The sequence below is a fragment of the Condylura cristata genome, unplaced genomic scaffold (genome assembly GCF_000260355.1).
Source record: "Condylura cristata isolate star-nosed mole 26May11 unplaced genomic scaffold, ConCri1.0 scaffold00003, whole genome shotgun sequence".
In the NCBI taxonomy this organism is placed as follows: Eukaryota; Metazoa; Chordata; class Mammalia; order Eulipotyphla; family Talpidae; genus Condylura; species Condylura cristata.
The window spans coordinates 8,395,957-8,422,012 of record NW_004567104.1 but is presented as its reverse complement, the minus strand read 5'-3'; the positions used below and the strand labels follow the sequence as shown (position 1 = coordinate 8,422,012).

Here is a 26,056-nt window from a genome sequence, read left to right as displayed (position 1 = left end):
GGTATTTGAGCAGAAGCCTGGATGATGTGAGTACAAGAAAGCTGTGTCAGGCATTCTCAGTTGCCAAAGTAACAAGTGCAACGGAGGAAGCAGCAAGTACAAGGAGTCCAGTGTGATTGGAACAGAATTAGCCTGAGGAAAGTTAGGGCCCTGCAGAAAGTAGAATGCAAAGCTACTGGCAGATTTGAGTAGGAAAGTGATGTGATCTCATTTATAGTTTTAAAATGTTTTTCAGTGAAGAACAGACTATAGGGAATGAGAACTGGGGTACAGGCCAGAGATGCGGAGGGTGAGAGGATTCACCAGAGCAGAGTGGGGAGCAGAACAGGTAGATGGTCGAAGTACACTGATGAGGGGAGCAGCAGGCGGGTCAGGAGAGGTCTGCCACGCCATGTGGATCTCCTCCGGGGCAGGCGGGAATCAAACTCATGTGGAAGTGGCTTAAGCTTCTTAGTGCAGTGCTTTAACCCGCTGCGCCACAAGGGAGGGCCGCAAAATAAATCTTTAAAAAAAAAAACCAAAAAAAAAAACTTCCTTCCTTGTGGTGCAGCAGGTTAAAGAAGAGCACTAAGGCACTAAGAAGCTAAAGTCCTTCAGCATAAGTTTGATCCCCGCCTGGGAGCTGACCCACATGGTGCGGCAGACCTCTCCTGACCCACCTGCTGCTCCCTGATCTTCCTTTTCTGCTCCCTACTCTGTTTCTGGTGAATCCTCTCACTGCCCCTGCACTTCTGGCCTGTACCCCAGTTCTGTATGCATAAATAAATAAATCTTTAACAAAACAACAACAACAATAACAACAAAACTTGGCTGTTAAAATAAAACAAAACCAAAAAATTTCCTTCCAGCTTCAACACTCCCTGTGTTTACCATTCAGCACCTGTAGATACAAGGAAAACTACTTATGTTGCTTCCCACAGCCCACAGGTATACAGAAGAACCTGTGCAGCCATCCAGGAGAGAGTTGATGGTGACTTGGCCTACCATGATCACAATGGAGGTGGGAAGAATAGTCATATTTGGTTTGTATTTTGATGCCATGCATGTTCACAGTAGTATAGTGAGAGATGAGGTCATATTTTGCAGATGGAACTCACAGCTAATAAGTAGCAGAATCAGGTTTCAAATTTGTGTCTATCTGATTCTAATGTTCTGCTCGTTCCAATGCCCTGCACATAATTTGATGGCTGCCACAGAGCTAAATAAACACTAAGCATAAATGAAAATATACCCCTTCTTCAAATGGAGCTTCAAGTAAGGCATGTGGCACAAAGGAAGAACTTTGGACTGAGTAAGGATAGAAGATCAGAATTTGGGGGCCCTCCTTGATGGTGCAATGGGTTAAAACAGCACTGTGAGGCTGTCTACAGCTTCTTCAGTGTGTTTGATCTCCTGAAGCAGGGGAGGTGACCCACATGGTGCAGCAGACCTCTCCTCTCCTGCCCGCTGCTCCCTTCAACAGTGTACTTCATCTATCTGCTTATTCTGCTCCCCACTCTGCCTCTGGTGAATCCTCTCACTGTCCCTGCACCTCTGGCCTGTACTCCAGTTCTGTGTGCATAAATAAATAAATCTTTTTAAAAATATCAGAATTTGAATTTTGTTTTGCCACTAGTTCTTCCTCACAGTGGGTCACATGGTATCTAAAGTGCCTTCTACCCCTCAGCAATGTATCTCAGTAGATCTGCCTGTTCTGCTCCCCACTCTGTCTCTGGTGAATCCTCTCACCCATCACACCACTGGCCTGCACCCCAGTTCTTATATGCATAAGTAAATAAAATAAATCTTTTAAATAAAACAAAAACAGTTCTTTCCAGCTTCAGCACTCCCTGTTTCTATATTCAGCATCTGGAGATACAAAGGAAAACTACCTAATAGTGCTTCCCACAGCCCACAGGTATACAAAGGAAGAGTATACCTAAGAGTAGATGAGAGGTGGCAGTAGATGAGAGCTTGTCTTTTCAGTTGCAACACTGGTTTAGAAGTCTTTGGTTTTAATATACTACTTTTTTTTTGGAAAAGAGAAAGCAAGTCTATAGAGCATATCTTTCCAACTCATAGACTTTATTGAAATGTTATGCTTCAGTCATCTAATTATACAAACATTCATTTTCTCAACAACCTTTACCCTACCCAGGGAGGTAATGGCCCTCTCTGGTGGCGCAACAGGTTAAAGCACAGCACTGCGAGGCTGACTGTGGCTGCTTAGGTATGAGTTTGATCAGGCCCCAGAGGTCATCCATATGGCACAGCTGACCTCATTTGTCTCACCCGCTGCTCCCCTCAACAGTGTACTTCATCAGTCTGCCTGTTCTGCTCCCCACTTTGTCTTTGGTGACTCCTTTCACCGCCCCTGCACCTCTGGCCTGTATCCCAGTTCTGTATGCATAAGTAAATAAATCTTAAAAAAAAAAAACTGACAGGGTAGTAGGCATATTCAATAACATTTATTGAGCAAATCTAAGTGAAGGAAGACCTTGATAAAAAGTTGAAAAAGAAGAAGGCTTTTTAAGACTTTGCCCTTGGCTTTTTGTAAGGCTGCACAACAATGTTGTAAGGTACTGTTTTCCCCTGTTTTCACAGTATAAAACTAAAAGTTGAAGCAGTTAAATCAATTCCTTGAGTTTGCTTATTTGACAAAGTAATGAGCTCAGTATCCAATCTGAATCGGCTGTAGTTTCAGTCTCAGCCATAACCACAATCATGTTGTGGGTGCAGGGCCCTTGTGTCTGTTACATTAACTATCCTGAAAGAGTCCACTGGGGGGTGATCAGTGATCTAGAATATGAGTCAGCAAACTTTTTCTGTAAAGGTTCAGAGAATAAGTATTTTAGGTCGTGTGAGGGGCCATTACAATGTCTGTGGCAACTACTCAATTTTGCCTGTAGGGCACAAAAGCAGCCATAGGCAATACACAAACACATACTAATGAAACATTATTTATGGATTCTGAAATTTGATTTTCATATAGTTTTCACATGGAAAAATATTAAGTCTTCTTTTGATTGTCCCCCCAATCAGTAGGAAATGTCAAGCACATTCTTAGCTTGAGGCAATCCCAAAACAATGGCTGGCTGAATGTGGTCTATGGGCTGACCTTGTTTGCGGTCAGATGCTATAACAAAAACCACAGGTTAGGTGACTTCAACAACACTAATTATATCTCACAAGTCTAGAGGTTGGGGAGTATAAATTCATGCTGGGGGGAAGAGAAATGATCTCTTTCAGGTATCGTCTTTCAAAAGCATTAATCCATTTAGAAGATTCCAGCTTGATGACTTGAATACCTCCCAAAGGCTCCGAATACATCACATTGACGATTAAGGCTTCAACATCTTTTGGGATACACATTTAGTAGTAGTTTATGAGGGGAGCCTTGACATCCTTTAAGTATTCTGTGTTTTCATTTCTCTGTTGGCCAGCCCTTCCAACGGGCACTGCAGTCGCTGAATTGGGAACCTAAATGAAAAGTGAATAAATGTTCCATGAGGTGGTGACTGCTGAAGGCAACGTGGGTTTGGTCATTCCTCTAGAGGGAAGAGTCATAACCACAATCAGTATAGTCTGACTCAAGCAGACTGACAACACTGACTGATTATGGTGTTTCACAGGTTAGTTATAGACTACATTCCAAGAGGAAGATGATCCTAGGTAAGAGAACATGAAGGGGTGGAGGTGTGACCCTATACCATCACACCTTATTGATCAGACAAACTTTCTAATTTGTTTTTAAAGATTTATTTATTTATGCATATAGAACTGGGGTAAAGGCCAGAGGTACAGTGAGAGGGTTCACCAGAGACAGAACAGGGAGCAGAACAGGAAGATTGAGGAAGTACACTGCTGAGGGGAACAGCAAGTGAGACAGGAGATGTCTGTCACGCCATGGGTCACCTCCCTGGCCAGGGATAGAACTTGCGTTGAAGCGGCTCTGAAGCGGCTCTGGTGAGCTTCATAATGCTGCACCACCAAGGAGCGCCCAAACTTTCTAATTTTTACTTGATTTGGATCAGCAAAAAAATTCTAGCTCAAAAACCTAATCAAGTCATAAAAAGAGAGAGCCCCTCAATTAACAACCAGGCCCCAGAGCCTCTTAAATGTTGGGAAGGCCTGATGCCCTAAAAGAAGGACACATTAACACTAACAATAATTTATATAATTAATCTTTCTCCAGCTGCATCACAGCTACTGCAGCATGAGTTCCATCCCCGACCAGGGAGGTGGCCCACATGGTGTGGCAGACCTCTCTGACCCACCTGCTGTTCCCCTCAGCAGTGTATTTCAGTACATCTGCCTATTCTGCTCCCTACTCTGTCTCTAGTGAATCTGCTCACCTCTCACACCTCTGGTCTGTACCCAGTTCTTGTGTGCATAAATAAATAAATCTTTAAAAAAATTCCTTTCCTTAGGAAATGAAAAAAGTATAAATCACCTGTTTGATCTGTTAAGTGGTTACACATTTCATGAATGTAGTTCATCATACTTTGTCTCCTCTAATACTTTGCACAGTGACTAGCTGATTGACTTTAAGGAGGTAAAATTTAAATTAGAAGCCCTCATCTGGTGCATATTATCACAGTTACCATGGGCATTTAATCATCCTGAGCCTCACTATACTCCTGTGCTAAATAAAAATGTTTAATTACTCACAGGGCTGTTGCGATGATCAAATGAGATTTGGAAATCATTTGCACTCTGTAAAAGGCTGTACAAATATTATCTGTTGTTAAAATAAATATTGCATTTTGAAATGCTTTAAAGAAATAACACTAGTCTGATTTTTTTACTTTATGTATGTTTTGAGTTTTAACACTAATCTGCAGGAGGTTACAATGTAGATAAAGGCTTTAGATATTTAAGGGAAAGAAGGAAGAAACGGAACAATTTTGACCTATTTAGTCCAAATATTTGTGTTATGAATTTTTCATCTTGCTTTCTCACTTTTGTTTTTCTATGCAAAAATTTCAGCAATACCAACAAAAAGTTGATTCTAGAGTGTTGAATGATAAATGAACAATCCAGAAAGGAGAAAAAGTAGTAATATCTTATTTTAAGCATCTGCAGGGACTTTTCAAAAGGGATTTTCTCAGTGAGATCTAGGAGTTGTAGGAAGGGCTCTGCTCTCAGGAAAATAACTTAAAGAAACAATGTTATCAGATGGGAAAGAGATATGGGAACGATTTTGTTTCTGTAGCAAGAATTCTCTTTCTCTTGGGGAGATTCTCTCAACAGGCTTCAAAGTATATGTTCCCTGAGACCACATTATACCTTAAAATGGACTTAACAATTCTTGAAATCAGCACTACTTCATCTCTTCCCTCCCCTCCCAGCCCCCCATTTAAGAAATGCAGAAGGGAGAAGTCCTTTTGACCTCCCCTCCCCCCATAATGAACGGTAGTAAAAATGTATTATTCCTTGAATACCTGGTCACTTCGCAGAGACAGCAAAGCCTGAGGTGCCGGGGCACCGGGGTATAAGAGTGGGAACCTGCCAGATTACTTCAATCATTGAGCTCCCCTCCCAAAAATTAAAAAAAAAAAAAAAAGGCTGCTGGCCGAGGCCCCCAAATTCCTTAGTGACCTGGTAACAGCCCTTGTTGCCACCATGGAATTAACTTTTCTCCTGAGACCTCAGCAATAACCCTGGTATTTTCTTTTTCTTACTCTTGACTTGAAGTTTGCAGCATAGGTTTCGGTATTTTCAGATGTTCTTTAAATTTTTGATTTAACTGTCTAAATAGAACCTTTAATATCTTAGTCATACCCACCCCAAGAGTAAGAAGACCCTAGGCAAAAGAATGGGAAGGGGTGGAGGTGAAACCCTAAATCTAAGTTGGGAGACCTGGTCACTTCCCAGAGACAGCAAAGCCTGAGGTGCCGGGGCACCGGGGTGTTAAAGAGTGGGAACCGAAGAACCCCACGTGACGGCGGGGACCGGCGGCGGGGCCGACCCCTCCCCTCCGCCCGCCGCCGGGGGGCGCATGCGCAGCCAGTGTTAGTGATGGAGGAGAGAAGATGGCGGAAGCGGAGTGAGTGACTTGCTGGTGACTGATGTCGTAACGGGGGTGGGGGAACGAGTGGGGCAGCGACACGTCCCCCAAGGGGAAAGCTCAGGGTTCTTTCGCGGGCAGTGCGGGGAAGGAGAGACCCGAGCGCTTTCTTTACGTGGGGAGCCCGTTCGGCCCGTGTCGGGGGGCGGAGGCGAACTGTGAGGGTCCTGTTACCCTGCTGGCAGGAGCGCTCTTTCCGGCGTCTGGTCCCGCGTCGGCTGGGCCCGTTACGCTGGATCACCGCTGGGACCCCGGCCGCAGGGGTGTCCCGGGGGATGAGCCCCGGTGGTCGCTTAGACGTTGTCATCCCTGCAAGTGGGCCCCGCGGGCAGCCTTGGTAAGGCCGCCCGCGCCGAGGGCCGGCGGAGGCTGGGCTAGGCTGGGCGGGCAAGCCAGGCCTCCTTCGCGCTCCCCTCCTTCCCGCCCCAGCGCCACCCCACTCCTTTTCTGCCGGGAACCCGAGATGCGGGTCTCCCTCTCTGGGGAGGCGTGGAGGAGGTGTCCCAGCGCAGGCCTGGGAGCGGCGGGATGCGCTGCGGGTTCTGTGGAGACAGAAAACACCCTGGAAGGAAAAAAACACTGCGCCCCTCGGGTGTCTGGCTGCAGTTTCAGTGCCTCCCTAGCGGGGCACATTCTTTGGCAGCAGTGTGATGGTATGCCGGGTTAGCGTCTCAAACTTAGTATTTACTTAGTAGGCCTCTTGAGCGCCAGAGCTGCCAGCTGTTATTTTGCTGGCATTACTATGCATAGACGGTGAAGTTATCAAAATTGTTCTTTTGTGTTAGGTCTGCAAACGCAGTGCAGACTCGGCCAATTTCACTCACCAATGTTTTGACTTATGCCTAGAATTTGGATTCGCTGTGACCATTTTTGGTTAGTTACTGACCTGCTTACTATAGTTTTTGGGTTGGAGGACATGGTTGAGCAGAGTGGCACTCTAAAGGGATCCAAGTTTATTGCTTATCACTTGTAGGTGGTTCAGAAGTGTTATGGCAGGCAGTAATTTGGTAAAAAGTTTACCTTATCTAACACTAAATCTGTGTGATGTGGAGCAGTTACTTTATGATGCTGTGATTTAATGATTAGAAGACAGTTTGAAAAGCTGTTAAACAGGGCAGTATGAGTCATTTACTAATCAAGAAAAGGAAGAGTCGGCTTCCCCCACCCATTTTTTTCCTTTTATTTTCCTCTTATTATCAAATCGTCATTGCTTTTACATTTGATTACTGAAAGATCATATAAGTACTGTTTACATAAATGAAATAAAGAACATAGGGCATCCTATAAGGACGTCCTATGGGAATAATGCATTCTTAACACCATTTGTGCCAAATTCCTTTCTTTCATGAACTAGAAAGTGTTCTTTTTTCATTCTTGTCAATGCTGTTAGTGTGAGGTTGGGCAAATTTTGTTTTTCAGGAGAAAAGAAGGGTAAGAAAGGCAGATAAAAGTAGAGTATTCTCAAATGTGCTTTTTACCATTGTGGCACATTCCTAACTTACAGAGTGCTGTAGTTTTAGTTTTGACAAAGGACACCCTCAAAACTAACAAAGTATTGTTTGAATTTATTTAAGTCTGTATTGAGTGGAATTTTGCACCACTACAGTGAAGTTAATTGGAGGGAAGAGAGTCAGAAAGTCTGGTACAAAACTATATGAGAAAATGACACAGTTGTGCTGTTTTCAAATGTGGAGCCATTCTTAATAAAGAGATTTTTGTAAGAAAGTGGGAACTGTCAGCTGTTTCTGTTTCCTAAGATTAGTTTGTAAATATAACTCAGTCCTTAGGGGTAGTGAGGACAGTGTTATCGACTAATTAAAGACAAAGCTAGTGTGAGATGATTAAAAGGCATTTTTTATTATCTTAGTTTCTAAAGGAACTTATTTTAAAGCAAAGTACATAAGGTAACGAAAAACTAAGCTAACACAAGTCCTTAAAGAAGTATGTCTTAAACATTGCATTTTAGTGAATACATAAACATGGCTTTAATTTGTAAATAGTATGTTCAAGAGAATGTGAAGAAGTATACATTAAAAAATATTTAATGTACTGTGATGTTGCTTATATTTTAATTTCCCCAGGTAGTTTAATAGTCTCCTATCACTTGTTTTTGCTTCAAAATTCATTGTTCAATATTGATAAGATAAACATTAAGCCAGGCTTTATCTAGTTATATATCCTGAGTCATTTGAACTCAAATTTAGTGGGTATTAACTATGATATATGCTATATATTAATGAAATACTTTTTTATGTGTTTATAATGACTGCTTATTATCTGTATTTTATGAGAACCTTTTTGGAAATTTAAGTTGTTGCTGATAATCTGATAATTTCTTTGAAATAATTAAATGCCTCTTAAAACCCATAAAAGAATGCTTTTAATAATATAAACTCTTTGTGTTCACTGCCAGATTTAAGGACCACAGTGCAGCTATGGATACTGAACCAAACTCTGGAGCTTCCTCTGTATCAACAACAACAAGTAGCACCACTACCACCACCATCACCACTTCCTCTTCTCGAATGCAGCAGCCACAGATATCTGTTTTCAGTGGCCCAGACCGACATGCTGTACAGGTATTTCAGTTACAATAATGGGGAGCTTAGGACTTAGGATATCATTACTTTACCCTTAAACCAGATGTATCTGTTGTATCTTACCTCAAAGGAGTTGGATCATATCCTCTAAATGAATATAGTTAGAATTGTTAATATTTGAAACAACCAACAGAGCTATTTAGTAATCATATTGAAAGCACTTCCATTTGTCAGCATGAAGCTTATACAATGAGTGACAGGAAAATTATAATTAGGGGGATACTAGATGCCGCTATAATGTGGAGACATTCAACTTAGAGCCCCAAGATTTTTATGAATTATTTTACACTTGAACCCAAAATATAGACATATGGAGATCTAATCAACTCTGTATTATTTTTAAATCCAAGTGGCCTACAAGTCCTAAGCAGGAGGATCCATTATAAACTCTTTCAAGGGTAGAGGGGAGGGGAATATTTTAAAAAATATCAGGCTCTTCTCTTAGTTGAGAAAATAGATTTTATTTGGTTAACCTTTGTAATAATGGAGGTTGATGCAATATGGTATTGCATAAAAAAGGGACTGGGTGCTGTCTGATACGCCCTTTGTGTGAATTTAATTTTCTTTATCATTGGTAACTATGTAGCCTTGGGTGAAAGGCATAATCTTGAGCCTTAAGAAACTATAAAACAAAGATGAAACCACCTACTTTATGAGTTATTATGAGGATTAAAGGAAGCTAAAAACTATGTGATGCACATTTATATACCCAATAAATAGCCATGTTCACTATTTATTGAAAAATTACCATTTGCCAATCATTCAATAAAGACTTTGCATGGCTCATCTCTCTTAATCTTTACTACCACTCTATGAAGTGTATGCTGTCATTATCTCCATTGCGAAGATGTCTTAAATAGGCTAAATAGCTTGCCTAAATCTCCACAGCTCATAGGTTAGCTGACTTTAGAACTGTGCCCTGAACCACTGTGAATTCTTATTTTTACCTGTTCCTGCCTTTTCTCTGTAGAATTACTATAATTGCATTCTATTCTGGCAAGATACAGTACTTTTCTTGGGCTTTTTCCTAAATTGGATATCTCAGTATAATGGCTACTTAACTGTTACAGAGTTTAGAATTCTGAAGTTACCATGAGATGGTACCAGAATTGTTGGAAACCTGTCATTTTGGCAGAAGTTTAAACTAGAGTGTAGAGTGTGTTTTTAATGTTAGTGTTGTTCTCCTTTCTCTGAGGCATGGAGTATAGGGAAGTATACCTAGATCTTTGAAATTACAGGTGATACAATACCTTAAGATACTTATTTTGTGTTCTAGTTTTTATCTAAGCTGGATATGATAATAAAAAATAAAGTGTTACTAGAGATATAAAGATAGGTCTCATAGATAGCACTAAATATATGTCTTATGAGATCATAGAATAGCTTGCCTGAAAATGCAATAAAATCAATATTATCGAACTACCTATGTAGTTCTTTCCAACTTTCTTTTTCAGTTCCTTGAATTCACTTCACCGTCACTCCTAATGTTTTTTTAGTGGAAAAAATAAGACCAATGTGCCATACCTTTCACTTATATTTAAAGAGTCTCATGAATGTAGTTTTGAATGACAGTGAATGACTATGCTGACAGTATGCAAAACAATTAAAAATAAAAGTTACTACACTCTGACAGAAATATGTGTCAAATAGGTTATTCACCTGTTATGTCAGTTTGATTTTTGACTCTTGTTTTGGACTTGGAAGAACATGTTATCATTTTACCTGATAAAAAGGCATACTGTTATAACTTTAAATCACTTGATTTTGGTCTACAATGTCCTGCAACTCTGTGTCAAGAGCTCTTGATTGATTTTGTGACAGCAGTGTATACACACACTCATATACACATGTATATGTGTATACACACACACACACTCACACACACACAAAACAAGTGTAGTAATCTGTTGCTGGAGAAGTGAGATTAGAGCACATGAAAGTAAAAAACAAGAAATGTGCTTTCCTAGGGAGACCTAGAGAGTCATGACTTTGTGGTGCAAGGTGTTCTGACTAGCCTTTCAGTCTATAGTTGGATTATGGCTCTCTTATTCCCGTAGCTCTTTAAAAACTCTGGTTTGAGAAATAAGCCCACAGGTATATAGACAGTTAATCTGTGACAGTGGAGTCAAAAACATAGGCTGGAACAAGGTTCGCCTCTTCAATAAATGGTGCTGGGAAAACTGGACAGCTGCATGCAAAAGAAGGAAACTAGACCACAATCTCATATCATACATCAAAATCAAGTCAGAATAGGTCAAAGACTTGGATGTTAAACCTGAATCCCTAAAGTATATAGAAGAAAACATAGGCAAAACATGTTATGACATAAGCATTAGTGATGTCTTTGGTGATTTGTCCCCAACAAGGTAAGCCAAAGAGACCATAAACTGCTAGGACTATATTAAAATCAAAACTTCTATGTAGTGGAAGAAATCATAAATGAAGACGAAAAGACACCCAGCTGTATGGGAGAAAATATTTGCATACCATACATCTGACATAGGGCTGACATTAAAGATATACAAAGAACTCAAAGTCGACAAGAATAAATAGCCCTATTAAAAAATAGTCAAAGGGGCCCTCCCTAGTGGTGCAGCGGGTTAAAGTATAGCACTAAGAAGCTAAAGCCACTTGAGCATGAGTTCGATCCCCGCCCTGGAGGTGACCACATGGCGCGGCAGACCTCTCCTGACACGCCTGCTACTCCCCTCAGCAGTATACTTTGTCAGTCGGCCTGTTCTGTTCCCCACTCTGTCTCTGGTGAATCCTCTCACCGCTCCTGCACCTCTGGCCTGTACCCCAGTTCTGAATGCGTAAATAAATAAATTAAAAAAAAACTGGGCAAAAGAACCGATACTTCCACAAAGAAGACATGCAAAGAGCCAGCAGGCATATGAAAAAATTTCACAATCACTTATTATTAGAAAAATGCAAATCAAGACCACAATGAAATGCCAGTTCTCACCTGTGAGAAAGCCCCATATTGAAAACACCAGAAAGTAGCAGGTGCTGGTGAGAATGTGGAAAAAGGGGAACCTTTTACACTGCTGGTGGGAATGCAAACTGGTTTAGCCTTTATGGAAAGCAGTATGGAGGTATCTCAAAGCATTAAAAATCCACAAAGTGGCCCTCCCTGGTGGCACAGCAGGTTAAAGCACAGCACAAAGAGGCCTAAGCCATTTCCACATGAGTTCGATCCCTGCCTGCCCCGGAGGTGACCACATGGCGCTGCAGACCTCTCCTGACCCTCCTGCTGCTCCCCTCAGCAGTGTACTTCGTCGATCTGTCTGTTCTGCTCCCGCTCTGTCTCTGGTGAATCTTCTCACCCTCCACATCTCTGGCCTGTACCCCAGTTCTGTACGAATAAATAAATAAATCTTAAAAAATATCCACAAAGTGAGGAATGATATAAAAAAATAAATAATAAAAAAAGGATATGCTATTAGACCCAGCAATTCCACTTCTGAGCATCTTTCCAAAAAATTTTAAAAACCCAATTTGAAAGGAAATTTGTACTCCCATGTTTATTGCAGCATTATTATAGCTGAATTGTGGAGACAACCTAAGTGCCCCAGAATAATTGAGTGGATCAAGAAGATGTGGTATATATACATAAATATTTCTCAGTGATCAAAAAAGATGAATATGAAATTTGTGGCAACATAGATGAGACTTGAAAGGATAATGCCAAATGAAATAAGTCAGGAGAAAAATAAATAACAGATGGTGTCACTAATATGTGGTATGTAAAAGACAAATTTAAAAACTAGCCCTTGGTAGCATATTATAGAACTGAAGCACCAATGGGAAGAGAGACTGAGGGAGGGGTAAGAACAAAGAAGGAAGAAAGCACAATAGTCAATGGTTGTGGCATATGGGTGATTTGGTGGTGATGTACTATGGTGAGTATCCAATATTACTTCAATTAAAAAATTCCAGTATTACTTCAATTAAAAAATACATTAAAGGCCCTCCCTGGTGGCGCAGCGCGTTAAAGCACTGCACTAAGAAGCTTATGCCAATTCCAGAAGAGTTCGATCCCCGCCTGCCCGGGAGGAGATCCACATGGCGTGGCAGACCTCTCCTGACCCGCCCACTACTCCCCTCAGCAGTGTACTTCATCGATCTGCCTGTTCTGCTTCCCACTCTGTCTCTGGTGAAGTCTCTCACCCTCCGCATCTCTGGCCTGTACCCCAGTTCTGTATGAATGAATAAATAAATCTTTAAAAAAAAATACATTAAAAAACTGGGCCTCCTTGGTGATGCAGGGGGTGAAGTCTTAACACAATGAAGCCATCTGCAGCTATTGCAGCATGAGTTCTATCCCCAGACAGGGAGCTAACTCACATGGTGTAGCAGACCTCTCCTGTCTCACCTCCTGTTCCTCTAAGCAGTGTATTTCAGATAATCTACCTGTTCTGCTCCCCACTCTTGTCTCTGGTGAATTCTCTCTCACCTCTGGCATCCCCACCTCTCTGTACCTCTGGCCTGCACCTCAGCTCTGCATGCATATATACATCAAATAAATCTTCAAAATACTAAAATATATAAATAAGTAAAATAAAGATTAAAATATTGAAAAAAGAAAAACCCAAAACCTGGTTTGATGCTGATATTAGGGTTCTGTGTTATTTCAGAGTCACTGTGGTCCTGATGTGATTTTAGGATGTGATTACAGAGGACTGGCATAGTCTTATTTGTTATTACACCTACAAATAAGAGAATTATTTTCTGCTATTGGAATACTTGTCTAAATCTGTTTATGAAGTTTCAGGTTCAGATTTTACATTTCACGAATGAATTTTCACGAATGAATTTTCACGGTAGTGAAATTCCTTTTCAGGATTTTTTTTTTTATTCTATGTTGAAATAAGGAATCTGATATTTTCTTATTTTTTTAATAATATAATAATTTATTTTAACATCATTTTTTGCTTTTTTTTTTCTTTCATTTCAGTTGTAATCCCGGTGGGTTTCCCATCACTGAGTCACTCGTGTGCCATCACCATAGGGAATCTGATATTTTAAAATGTGAAAATATTAAAAATATAATCAGTAATTTTCTAAAAAAATAGCTTTACAATTTTGAGATTATGGATATCTCATGAGATTTTTCAGACATTTAAAGAAAATTACAAATGAAAAGATAAAAATCAGTTCTAACTCCCCATGTGTCTTTTAATGTTTTCCTGAATATTTATTCTTTCAAATATTTTGATATAAGAGTATGATTATGCACTTCTTAGTGATTTGCTTTTTTTTTTTTTTAAGATTTATTTATTTATGCTTACGAACTGGGGTACAGACCAGAGGTGTGGTGGGTGAGAGGATTCACAAGAGACAGTGGGGAGCAGAATAGGCAGATGTACTGAGGTCCACTGCTGAGGGTAGCAGTGGATGGGACAGGAGAGGTCTGCCATGCCATGTGGGTCAGCTCCCTGGCGGAGGATCAAACTCTTGGTGCTACAGTGGCTTCAGAGAGCTTCATAATGTGGTGCTTTAACCCATTGTGCCACCAGGGAAAGCCCATGATTTGCTCTTTTTTAACCTAGTGATGTGTTTGGGATTTTCTTTCTGTTAATAAATAAAAATGGAGAGAGGGGAAGAGAAAAATATAAACATATCTGCACTAGTTTTATTTGGCTATATTTAATTTTACACTGTATGTGTTCAGTAGACACATGTAGTTACTGGCTACCTTACTGGAGCAGTGATCTGTGTTACAATATCAAGTGACTGTAACATATACATACCCCTCTATTCCTAAGGCCCATATTCTACCAAGTTTTCTCAGAAACAGTTAGGCCAACTTCTATTTCTAACTTGTATGAGAGTATGTTTCCTTAGCTAGTGGTAGTAGAAGTCTTTTTTTTTTTTTTTGGTGGGGGGTTTCAGAGATATTTTATATTTATTTTTTAATTTTTTTATATGTTTTAGATTATTCTTCATTTTGCGCATCTTTTTCATCTCAGTTGTAATCACCATGCACTTCCCACCACCAATTAACCCATGTGCCATCATCATAGTCCAGTGTACTCTTCCCACCCCAGTTCTGATCCCATTCTCCTTTCTACTCCCATAAAATGTCTCTGGTGTATAGTTGTTCATTGTTTCCATTTTTACTTTATTATATTTGTTTATTTTTTTCCCCCTTTGATCCCTTATGCTCTTGCTATGAGTGAAACCATCTAGTATTTCTCTTTTTCTTTTTGGCTTCACTAAGCATGATCCCTTCCAACTCCATCCATGTAGCTACAAAAGGCATGAATTTATCTTTTTTGACTGCTGAGTAATATTATATATATATATATATATATATATATATATAGCCTGTCTTTTTATTCCAGTCATCTATTTTTGGGCACTTAGGTTGATTCCATGTCTTCCCTATTGTAAACAGAGCAGCAATAAACATGGGGGTGCAGGTGTCCTTTTTGAATCTATGGTTTTGTGTCCTTTGGGTATATACCGAGGGGTGGGATTGCTGGGTCAATGGTGGTCTTTTAAATCTTTATGCGTCTTACAGTTGGAAGATAGTATTTTTTTTTTCAGTTGCAAATTCAACCTTCCCTTTTTTAAAATAATAGCTTAGTTTTACATCATTTTGTGCATTTTGGAAGATAGTATTTTACTTTATGAAGTTTGAATACTAGTGAGATTGAGGATATTTTCAAATGTTTTATTTAATCCTGTTTTGTGAATTGCTTCTACTAGGTAATTTTAATTTGGACAGGTTAGTAGATCTTAGTGATACCTAACTATGAAAGTAAACTAAGTTAGCCTAATGACATGGGACATTAAAGTATGAAATTTTAGGTGGACACATTTTAATAATTTATTTTATTGCTAAGATTATGCTTGACATTGGTTCAATTGACTCACCACAGGTAATTCAACAGGCATTGCATCGTCCCTCCAGCTCAGCTGCTCAGTACCTTCAGCAAATGTATGCAGCTCAACAGCAGCATTTAATGCTACACACCGCAGCTCTTCAGCAGCAGCATTTAAGCAGCTCACAGCTTCAGAGCCTTGCTGCTGTTCAGGTGAGACTGAGATAAATTATGAACTTCTGAGGCCAGGGTTGATGTTATCTGCAGATGACTACTGAAAACAATAAACTGGGTATTATTACATGCTGTGATGTTTTTTTCTTAAAGATATATTATAGGCTGCCAATAGACATTAGCTAAAAAAATAATGGCTGTATTTTTTATTTTTTATTAAAAAATAATGGCTGTTTTTATTCCACTTTTTATATATATTGCAGAAATATGCAATGTGGTCTTGTGTGTAAAATACTAGGTACAGTAGTGAATACTTAGGGTTACATTAATTGTATTTACGTTTTAATGAGTAATTTTTAAAAGTAATTTATATTCATGAAAAAAAGCAAAAGTATAAAATTGTTTATAAGCAGTAGAGTAGAGGTGTTCTTTTACACACCCACTGCTGTTTTCCATTCTTCAGAGGTGGCTACTGGAACAGCTTAATATATATTCCTCCGTACATTTTCCATATAAAATGATGTGTATGCACATTTCTAAAATGCAGCTATACTGTTCTTAGCAGGATGCCTTTGTGACTGAATTTTCATTATTTTATTGTTTATTTCTATAAAACTATATGTGAGATTTAACCTTAAATCTCTGCATTAGACTCAGCCGACTGAACTTCAAAGTGAAAAAAATTTTGTATCTGTTGCTTCTTTAGTACAACTTTAGGTAACATCATGTTCATGATATGACTTAGGAAGCTAAAGTCTACTAGCACTTAAGGTAGCTCCAGTTTCCTTTCAGAATGTTGGAGTAGTGATTCCATATCAAAGAAGACAGAGACCTGTAGAATAAAACTGACAATGAGTGCAGCTATAAAAATAAGATAAGCCTTTGAGTCCTCTGTTTTCACCATTCAGCTTTTTCTTTTTGTCTTAATCTGTTTGGCCAAAGCTTAATCCATGTTGACTGTAAAAATGTGTGTTCATACACAGATAATTTGACTTTTATTGTGCTTTTGTGGTATCCTGCTACCAGAAAGTTTTTATAGACATATTATAAAGATTTTATTATTTTAGGCAAGTTTGTCCAGTGGAAGGCCATCTACATCCCCCACAGGAAGTGTCACACAACAGTCAAGTATGTCCCAGACATCTGTAAGTGCCCTATTTTTTTCCTGGATTAAGAAATTTTAATTATTGCTTTCCAGAAGAAAATTGCTAATACTTACAAAGCTGTTATTGTATACTTGTTGAATTCTATTTAAGTAGCAAGTGCTTACAAAGAGAAAAGGTAAGATTCAAGAACTCAAAACTAATGTTAAACTTACGAAAATAGGTGTTTTTTCCCTTTTAAAACTCCACCTTTTTTAATTGAAAAATCTGAGTTTTAGAAATGGTTTGATTTTCGTTTACATGTTTTCTCACTGATTACATTTAGATCATATGTAATTTAAATGATTTCAATTTTCAGTATGTGTTGAAAAATCTGAAAGACACAGCGTACTTTGAATTTTCTAAAGAATGTCATACATTTGGTGTACAGCTAAATGTGCTTAGCTTTTTCTGTGCAGTTCAGATTTTAGAAATTAGGGTTTTCACATTATGCTAACTTGGCTTATTTAGATCAAATTTGTGAGGGTTTTTTCAATATAGTATACTTTGAAAAAGAAGTAAAAGGAAACTGATTTGCTATTTGTTTACATGTACTGGAAAGTAGTGTCCAGATTCTCATTTAAAAGAAATTAAGAGATATGGTAATACTTATTTTACTTTTCTGATATAATATGAATTGCAAGAATGATGCAAATTTTTTCTGAATACGCTATATACTCAGATTCACCAGTTGTTAACATTGATTTATCATTCATTCTTTTTCTATAAAAGTAAATGTACCTTTTTATGAACCACTTGTAAGTTGAGAGAGACACTTTTCTGTACCTCTAAAATACATTTTAGGTATTTTTTAGGAACAAATTTCTATAACCAAGCCACATGAAAATTTCAGATTCAGGAAATTTGACATGTAGTGCAGTCTGTATACAAATTTCAACAGTTTTTCCAGATTCCTCAACCTTATCATTGCAGACATGATTGGCCAAGCAATCCTTTAATGTGGGTGGCTGCTTTGTATCACATCCCTATCTTCTACCCACTAGGAGCCAGTAGTTATGGTGTCTCCTTCCCTCAGCATGCCAATAAAAATGTCTCCAGGCACTGCCAAACTTTCCTGGGGTGGGCAAAGTTCTTTTGGTTGAGAGCCTTGAATTAAGCTAATAATGTTCTTTGTAGCTATTTTTCCTGATTGAGGATAGTATTATTTTGACACTTTGAAAAATTGACTCCAATAGAGTATAGTTTGTAGATTATAAAGGAACTGAAGGTGAATTTGTGCTGTAGTTCTTTAGCTAAGGTTATGGTCTTTGCTGTCTAAGTACATGCTATAATGAGCATCTAGATATTTTTCTGTTATCCTTCTGACATTTTTAATTAACATATTTTGATAGTGTGGAGGTATCCTGGTAATAGTAATAAATTAGTTAAAAAATTATTTGATTTGAAAAGTTTAAGTAATGTAATCTAGCCATAAGCTCTTGTGATAATTATTGATGTCTGTTATATTTATATAGTTCAGTAATTCAGGAAAAGTGTGGTAAACATTTTTTGGGCTGGTTAAAAAAATAATAGACATTCTTTATTCTGTAAAATATTGTAATAACATTAGCATATATATATGTTAAGTATGTTTTTTTTAATTTTTTTTCCTTCACAACATTAAAGGTGTCATTTTAGACTTTTTTTCTATTATGATTTTATGTAGCTATTATTCATAGAAATTATAATTCCAGGATTGTGCTTACTTTTTATAACATCATTAGTGTTACTTGTAGTAAACCAGCTAACAAAGTATTAAAGTATTAACCTTAAAGCGATAAAGTATGCCAGAACCTTTGACTAGCAGGCCGAGGAGAGATGGTGGTGAAGAACTTGGAAGAACAGGTACCCAGAAAAGAAAGAAAAGAATAATACATCACATTTGTTATTCCACAGAGTAGTAACTCCAGTGGGTTAACTAGTAGTCCAAATATGAAAGCAGCTTAGTAAATTTAGAAAGAGGTAGAGCATGGTTTAGTAAATTTAAATCAGTATCCAAAAGAGAGGTGGTGCATGGCAGCAGAAATCTCTAGGTGCTGATAATAATGAACCATCATTGACAGTCTAGTAGTTTTCAGAGTTTTTGTTATTTTGAGGTAGGTTTCTTGATAGTGGACCTGAGGAAAGGTCCAGCCTCTAAGGTAGGTTGTCAAGTCACCAGCCAAATAGGTTAGGGCTAAGAATAACAGTGGGATGCCAGTGTGGAAATGGAATATTATTTTAAAAAATAGTTTTAAAGTCCATTATATCACCTGGTGAGTCTATGTATATATTTTCGAGAGACTGTTATTAATTGAATGCTTAGGTAATTAACATTCTCTTGTTTCCCCTCATTAGAATAGAAAATTTCTAGACTCTTAAGAGTAATGAAAATAATGAGTTTATGGTTGTTTGGCTCTGAAGTTAGTTGAGACTGAGCCTTCAACTTGGTATTTCTGTATGGAATACTATTCTGTATTCTGAATGGTACTAAGATTTCCTTAAATTTGATTTGCTAAAATCATGATTTGCTAACCAATTTAGAACTTTTGCAAAAAAAAAAGTTGATAAACAGCAAAATGGTTGAAAACATATTTGCACCACGTATGTCAGTCAGCTTATCTTTGTAAAACATGAGGGGTAATTTTTTTTCCTTTGTAATTAGTCTGGAGTTCTTTTGGGTACGCCTATGATGCCATGGTTTTGTAGGGAATAGTTACCAGGAGCTAAGGCTTTTTTCCTCTAACAAAGTATGTTATGCTTCTCCGGGTGGAGCTGACCAACCCTTCAAGTACCTTTCTCTTTGGTTTCCTTCTTTTCCTGATCATTTTCTTTCTTTCCTTCTTTTTTTTTTTTTTTTAAAATTTCAGCTCTTAGAGTGTTTAGTATGAACATTAATTCTCCTGGCAAGAATATTGTCCTTTATGTAGTTGTTCACAACACTGTTAATTGCAGGCTGGGTATTATCAATTCTGGTTTTCTTCTTCTTTTTTTAAAATACCCATTCCTTTGATGTCTGCAACAGCACCTTTCTTGTCTCAAATATATGGGGTCAGTGAACAACTTCATGTTTTCTAAAGGGTCTAAAGAGTATAGATTGGGGCCCCTCCACTTTCCCTTTGTCCTGGTGTTTTGGTGAATTACTGGAGATGGGCGTTCCAGCAGTAAGAAAAGGGGCTCTTTAGTTGCAAGGTAAATGCTAAGAATTCACAAAAAACCTGCATGGATAATTTTCAATAGAAAGACTTTAGCTCTTAAACACATGAAAATATGTTAACACTGTTGGTAATAAAGAAATGTATGTAAAGGCTTCAGTGAGTTGTATTTTCACCTGTCACTTTAGAAAACAAAAACATTGAGGGCCTGAGAAAGTAGGTACACTGTATACAACGTTAGTGGAATATAATTGGCACAAGTTTTCTAGGGAATAACTTGGCAACAGTGTATACGAAAATTTAAAATTGCACACACTCTTTCACAAAGCACTTACATTTTTGTTGTTATTTATTGAGAATGACAGAATTATGATTACAATAATTAGGGAAAAATGACAAAATGCAGATGTGTACTTTTGTAATAGTGAAAAGCTATAAGGAATACAAATGTCATTAATTGAGGATCAGTTAACTGAGTTAATTTATGTAATGAATACTAGAGGTACTAAAAATGCTCTAGGTGTATACAGACATTTAGGTTTTTATCACTTATTAAGTGATCATACTGTCATGTATAGTATGATCTCATTTAACCCATTTATTTAGGCTTTCTGATTTTCATTTTTAAAATTTCCATTTGTCTCATTTTATCTTTTTTCTTTGCTGAGAGCGTTTTTTTTTTTTTTTGTGCCTTATTTGTTTCAGTTGTGCTCATAATTGCTTCTTCAAAGCTTTTTTATGATGAGTGCTTTAAAACCTTTGCTAGACAGTGTTAACACCAATTCATCTTGGTGTTGGCATCTGTTGATTTTTTTTTTCTTTAGTTTGAGGTATTTGTAGTTCTTGGTATGATGAATGATTTTTGATTGAAACCTGGATATTTTACGTATTATGAGACTGAGGCTCTCCTTTAAACTTCTACTTTGACTAGCAGCTGAAAGGGAGCTCGTACCATTTCCTTACTGTCATTTGGGGATAGAAATTTAGGTTCTCTGATCTCCTTGACACCAAGGGCGGGTGTACTCCTTGTAATTGATGAATTCTGGTGGGAGTTCTGGCTTCTTACTAAGTTTCCACTGTTGCCTCCCTAATTGGAGTGTCATGTTACTGCTCTGTACGTGGTCCCCACTGATACTGCAGAGGTGGGGTGGATTATTGGTGGTGGTCTGTTACTGCCTCATTGGATCCTGACTTTCTTCTACCTGACCTTCCTTGACACTTACTGGAGGGATTGGGTATTAGAAAGACTAGGCTTCTATAGGAGCTTTTGAATTTTTTTACATTGTATTTCATTTTTGTATAGTATTTGATTTTCTCTTCTCAGGTGTAGTCCTCATAAATACCCCCCACCACATCACCTGTGAATTATTGCCGTGGTCTCTTGTGTCTGTTCGAGCTTTTATAGCTGTTCTTTTGTTTCTGGGTTACTCATTTCTTCATTTTCAAGTATAGGTTATGTGAAACAAAACAGGAGCGCTCATGGTCACATTATTTACTGGTCCTAAGGTCCCTAATTATTTGATTTTCATCATTTTATGGGTTCTTCTTATGTATATTTTGTGTGTAAAATTAGAGTGTTTAGTTGTACTTAGTGGTAGGAGTATGATAAAGTATATCTATTCCAGCTTCCTGGAAATAGAATTCCTGTCATTTAGCTTATTTTTTAAATGTTAAATTGATATATCTTCTGATTATGCAGAAAGAAAATTTGTAATATACAACAAACTTAATCAGTAGTTCTAAAAAAGCAGATTGAAGAGCTTTATTTTGTTAACTTTTATATTGCATAGGTAAAACATAAATATAGTGTTAAGAGACAATCCAAATAAAAGTCACATCTTAATTCAATAGTCCTTTTGCTCTCACCAAATTTGGTGTGATGCTTTCCTGTGTTATTACTATGTATTTCTGTGTATAAACATAAAATGATAGCTTTAGTCAGCTTTGTTTTTTTTTAAAGTCAGTGAAGTGCTATTGTTCTATGTATATTTTCCTCCACTAAGTCTTTGGGTATTTTCAGCTGGAAAGGATTATGTGTCTGGAAATTACAACCATAAGTCTCTGAATGACTTAAGGACTATTTGTGTATCATTCCTGTTCTTTTTCTTTGTTGTTTTTTGACACTGGAATCTACATTAATCTCAGATGTTTTGACTTTAATTCCCTGGCCTAGCCTGTCAAAAGGGGTAATCCTTTTTTTTTTTTAAATATTTATTTATTTATGCATACAGAAATGAGGTACAAGTGAGAGGTGCAGGGGCAGTGAGAGGATTCACCAGAGACAGAGTGGGGAGCAGAACAGGCTGACTGAGTAATACACTGTTGAGGGGATGCAGGTCAGGAGAGGTCTGTTGCTCCATGTAGGTCACCTACGGGGCGGGGATCCAACTTGTGCTGAAGTGGCTTTAGCTTCTTAGTGCTGTGCTTTAACCTGCTGTGCCACCAGGAAAGGACCCGGTAATCCTTGTTTCTTTTTGATAGCTTTCTTTCTATGGCTATGGTGCTAGACAAGATGAACTTTTGGAGTTCACTTAGCATTATTACTTTATTCATGTATACATTTATTTATTCAATCAAAAAATATTTGAGCACTTATTCTAGCTGCTGGGAATATAGCAACACAACAGATAAAATGCTTTTTATGGAACGAGGGATACATGCATAATATACTAGTATATATGTGAGATGGTAGTAAGTGCTATAGAGAGAAATAAAGCAAGGGAGGAGAATGAGAGAATTTGCTATTTAATTAGGTTCAAGGAAAACATTGCTAGTAAAGATGGCATCTGAAGAAGTGTGAGAGAGGTAGACATACTCAAGAAATAGAAAAGGTGGTAGTAAGTGGTTGAGATGACATTAGAGAGGTAGCTAATTCAGGTGTAAGGAGATTATAAAGCTCTTTAGTTTTTACTCTTGATGAGATAGGAACCTGTTGGAGAACAACAGTTTCAGTAGGGAAGTGATGTGTGAGCTCATACAATTTTAACTAATGGCAGTGTTGATAGTACTTTCTGGGCTGGGGGTGGAAAGCAAAGAAACGGAGAAGAGATATACATTCTTAAAAGAATTTAAGAGGGAGAGATAAGTGACTTGGACCACAGTGGATGTGGTGAGACGTGGTTAGTCAAAAGCAAAACGTTTCTTTTCTCCAAAATTTTATTATAGAATTTTGGATATGCTTTCAAAGTAGTGGTCACAAGCTATGTTGATGGATTGACTAAAAGATATGTGGGAAGGCAGAAGTCAAGAATGACTTTTTAGTGGGTAAGAGTAGCCAAAACAGGTGTAGAAGAAAATCTTTAGTTTGGTATTTGATATTTTAAGTTCATAATGAGTATTAGACACACACTCGCATGTGTTGAGTAGATATTGGATATATGAGTTTGGACTTCATGTAGGAGATCTGGTAATCAGTGATGTCTTTATAGCTCATTGAAAATTCAAATGATAAGAGTGCAATGACGATTTTACTATCAGTTGTGGAGTGTCATGAGAAAAAGTAGAATGTGGTAGATAAGGAACTTGGGTTGTGGGTGTAATTCTGTGACTGATTGGTGATGTCATTTAGGTTCAGTCTTAAACTTCTTTTTCTCTAATTTTCTTGTTCAAATTAAGTTGTCTAGTTAGTTTTTAGTCCTTTCATCCAGGTGTTCCTGGGTCTAGATTAAAGAGAAAATTTAGTAGCTGTGCTGTGCACTATATTATGTCTCCTCAAAATCATATTGAAGCCCAATCTCCCCTAATACTATATAGGAAATAGGGCCTCTCGGGAAGTGATTGAGGTTAAAAGAGGGCATAAGGATGCACCCCTGATCCAGTAGAACTGGTGTCCTTATAAAAGAGGAAGAGACACCAGAGATAGATAAAGCTTTCTCTCTTTTTGTTATGAGAGGACACAGTGAGAAGATGACCAAATTTGCAAGCCAGTGAGAAAGCTTTCATCAGACACTGAATCAGCTGCCACCTTATCTTCGTTTTCCCAGCTTCTAAAACTGTGAGAAATAAATTTCTGTTGGCTAAGTTATCTACTCTGGTATTTTGTTACTGCTGCCCCAGTAGACTAAAGTAAATGGAGCTCTGGGCCTTACCCTAAGGTTTAGACAGAGCAGTTCTTTGATCTATTTGAATCTGAAATTTTTGAGTAAGATTTCATTTGGAGGAGTTCTATTTATTTATTTTAAAGATTTATTTATTTACGCATACAAGGGCAGGGGTATAGGCTAGAGGTGGGGAGTGAGAAGATTTGCCAGAGACAGAGTGGGGAGCAGAACAGGTGAATTAACTGAAATAAACTGCTGAGGGGAGCTGGTGAGACAGGAGAGGTCTGCTGTGTTGATTAGCTCCCTGGCCCATGATTAAACTAATGCTGCCGTGGCTGCCAGTAGCTTCATAGTGCTTAGACTGAACCCGGATAGAAATTTCAGAACTAGTAGTTTATATATAAATCTCAGATGCTGTTCCTAAATAGTTTATACATAATATAAAAATCAGTGCCTGTCACATAGTAGGCATATATTAAATATTTGTTAGGAGAGTTATAGGAGGACAAAATATATTTTTTGTTGATTATATATCAACAAATTATATAATTAACAAAATTATTTAGTTCATTATAAGATCAACTAAAATATGTAATACATTCTATTTGTTTTAGTATATATATATATATATTATACATTAAAAACAAAGCAGGAGCTATTTAGAAAACACAATTCAAAGTAAAATGATTTTGTAACTGCTGACTTTAAACATATCCACAGCGACTGTCAACCAATATACTTGAACCCAGCGTCTCCCATGGCACGGGCCAATTACTTGAGCTCCATGTGGCTACCATCTTCTACACCTGTGGCATCTCCACTTGGCAAAGGCACTATCACGGTTAATAAATAGATCTTTCATAAGTTAAAGATGCATTCAGAAAAAGCCTTATTCCCATTTTGCTTAGTGTTTAGTTTGAAATGTGTTTGATATCTAAGTCTTAGAAATGATCATGTAAGGCCCTTCCTGGTAGCGCAGCAGGTTAAAGCACACACTAAGAAGCTAAAGCCACTTCAGCATGAGTTCAAGCCCCACCCCAGAGGTGATCCACATGGCACAGTAGATCTCTCCTGACCTGTCCACTGTTCCCATTGTACTTCGTAGATCTGCTTGTTCTGTTCTTTGGCAGGTTACAGGTATATTTATACAATGCTAAAGAAAAGGGAGGAGGTGGGCGAGGGTCTGCAAAGGGGAGGGTGTAAAAGTCAATGCTGGCTTAAAAGTTACTGCTGGGATGGACAGGTGGGCACCAGCCTTTACTTACACAAAGAGAAACCAAAATGTCCCCATTTTAAGGACAATGGGGAAAAGGGGCAGCACAGCACCAGGGAGGAAGAGGAGTTGGCTCCAGCAAGCTTTCTCATGATTTGCATTTGTTTGGGTCCCCTGTCCTTGAACCTAAGCCTGTCAAGAGAAGAGAAATTCATTTTATGTTGGTGGGGTCTTGCTCCTGTTCTCCACCTTGATTGTAACACAGAATTTATTAACACATTTTTATTTTCTTCTCTGAACTTTGTGCTACTTAATCTGCATCTCAAAATAAATGAGTTTGTTTATATGGAACTGATCAGACTAACCACTGACAGTGATCAGTAATTTCCCTGTTTCATTTGTTCTGTCCTGAAGAAAATGGGCCCTCCTCACTTGACCTACCTGGCACAACAAAAAGCCTGGCAGAACTTGCTTTTCAGGAGAAAGCCACATGTCTGAGAATGCAAGGGTGATTGTTCACAAAGGGGTATGACACATAATCTTCCTAAATGTGTAATTTAGTAAGTAATTTTTTAAATTTGAAGTAATTTTTTAAATTTCATGTCTTCTGCCCAAAAAATACAGATAGCATTTGTATTACACTATATCAGAAAAGTTCTGGTCATAGCAGATCAGTATATATGTAGTTATTTGGTCATCTTACATAATGTATTTTTTTTTAAAGATTTATTTATTTATTTATGCATATAGAACTGGGGTACAGGCCAGAGGTGCAGGGGCAGTGAGAAGATTCACCAGCAACAGAGTAGGGAACAGAACAAGCAGATCTACGAAGTACAATGGGAACAGTGGACAGGTCAGGAGAGATCTACCG

General features: G+C 38.1%; 1 protein-coding gene across 3 annotated transcripts in view; it reads left to right on the top strand.

Annotated features, from left to right (window-relative positions):
* Window positions 1-5,986: 5,986 nt before the first annotated feature.
* The window catches only part of PHC3 (polyhomeotic homolog 3 (Drosophila)), a 74,808-nt gene continuing 54,738 nt past the window's right edge, over window positions 5,987-26,056 (top strand). Inside the window, exons 1-4 of one of the 3 annotated variants that reach the window (XM_004674953.1) lie at window positions 5,987-6,028; window positions 8,463-8,628; window positions 15,537-15,692; window positions 16,721-16,798. In XM_004674953.1, coding sequence (XP_004675010.1) covers window positions 6,015-6,028; window positions 8,463-8,628; window positions 15,537-15,692; window positions 16,721-16,798 — 414 coding nt within the window. In that variant the 5' untranslated portion in view covers window positions 5,987-6,014. Of the gene's footprint in view, window positions 6,044-8,462; window positions 8,629-15,536; window positions 15,693-16,720; window positions 16,799-26,056 lie in introns of all 3 variants that reach the window. The other 2 variants (XM_004674952.1, XM_004674951.1) reach the window with 2 other exon arrangements.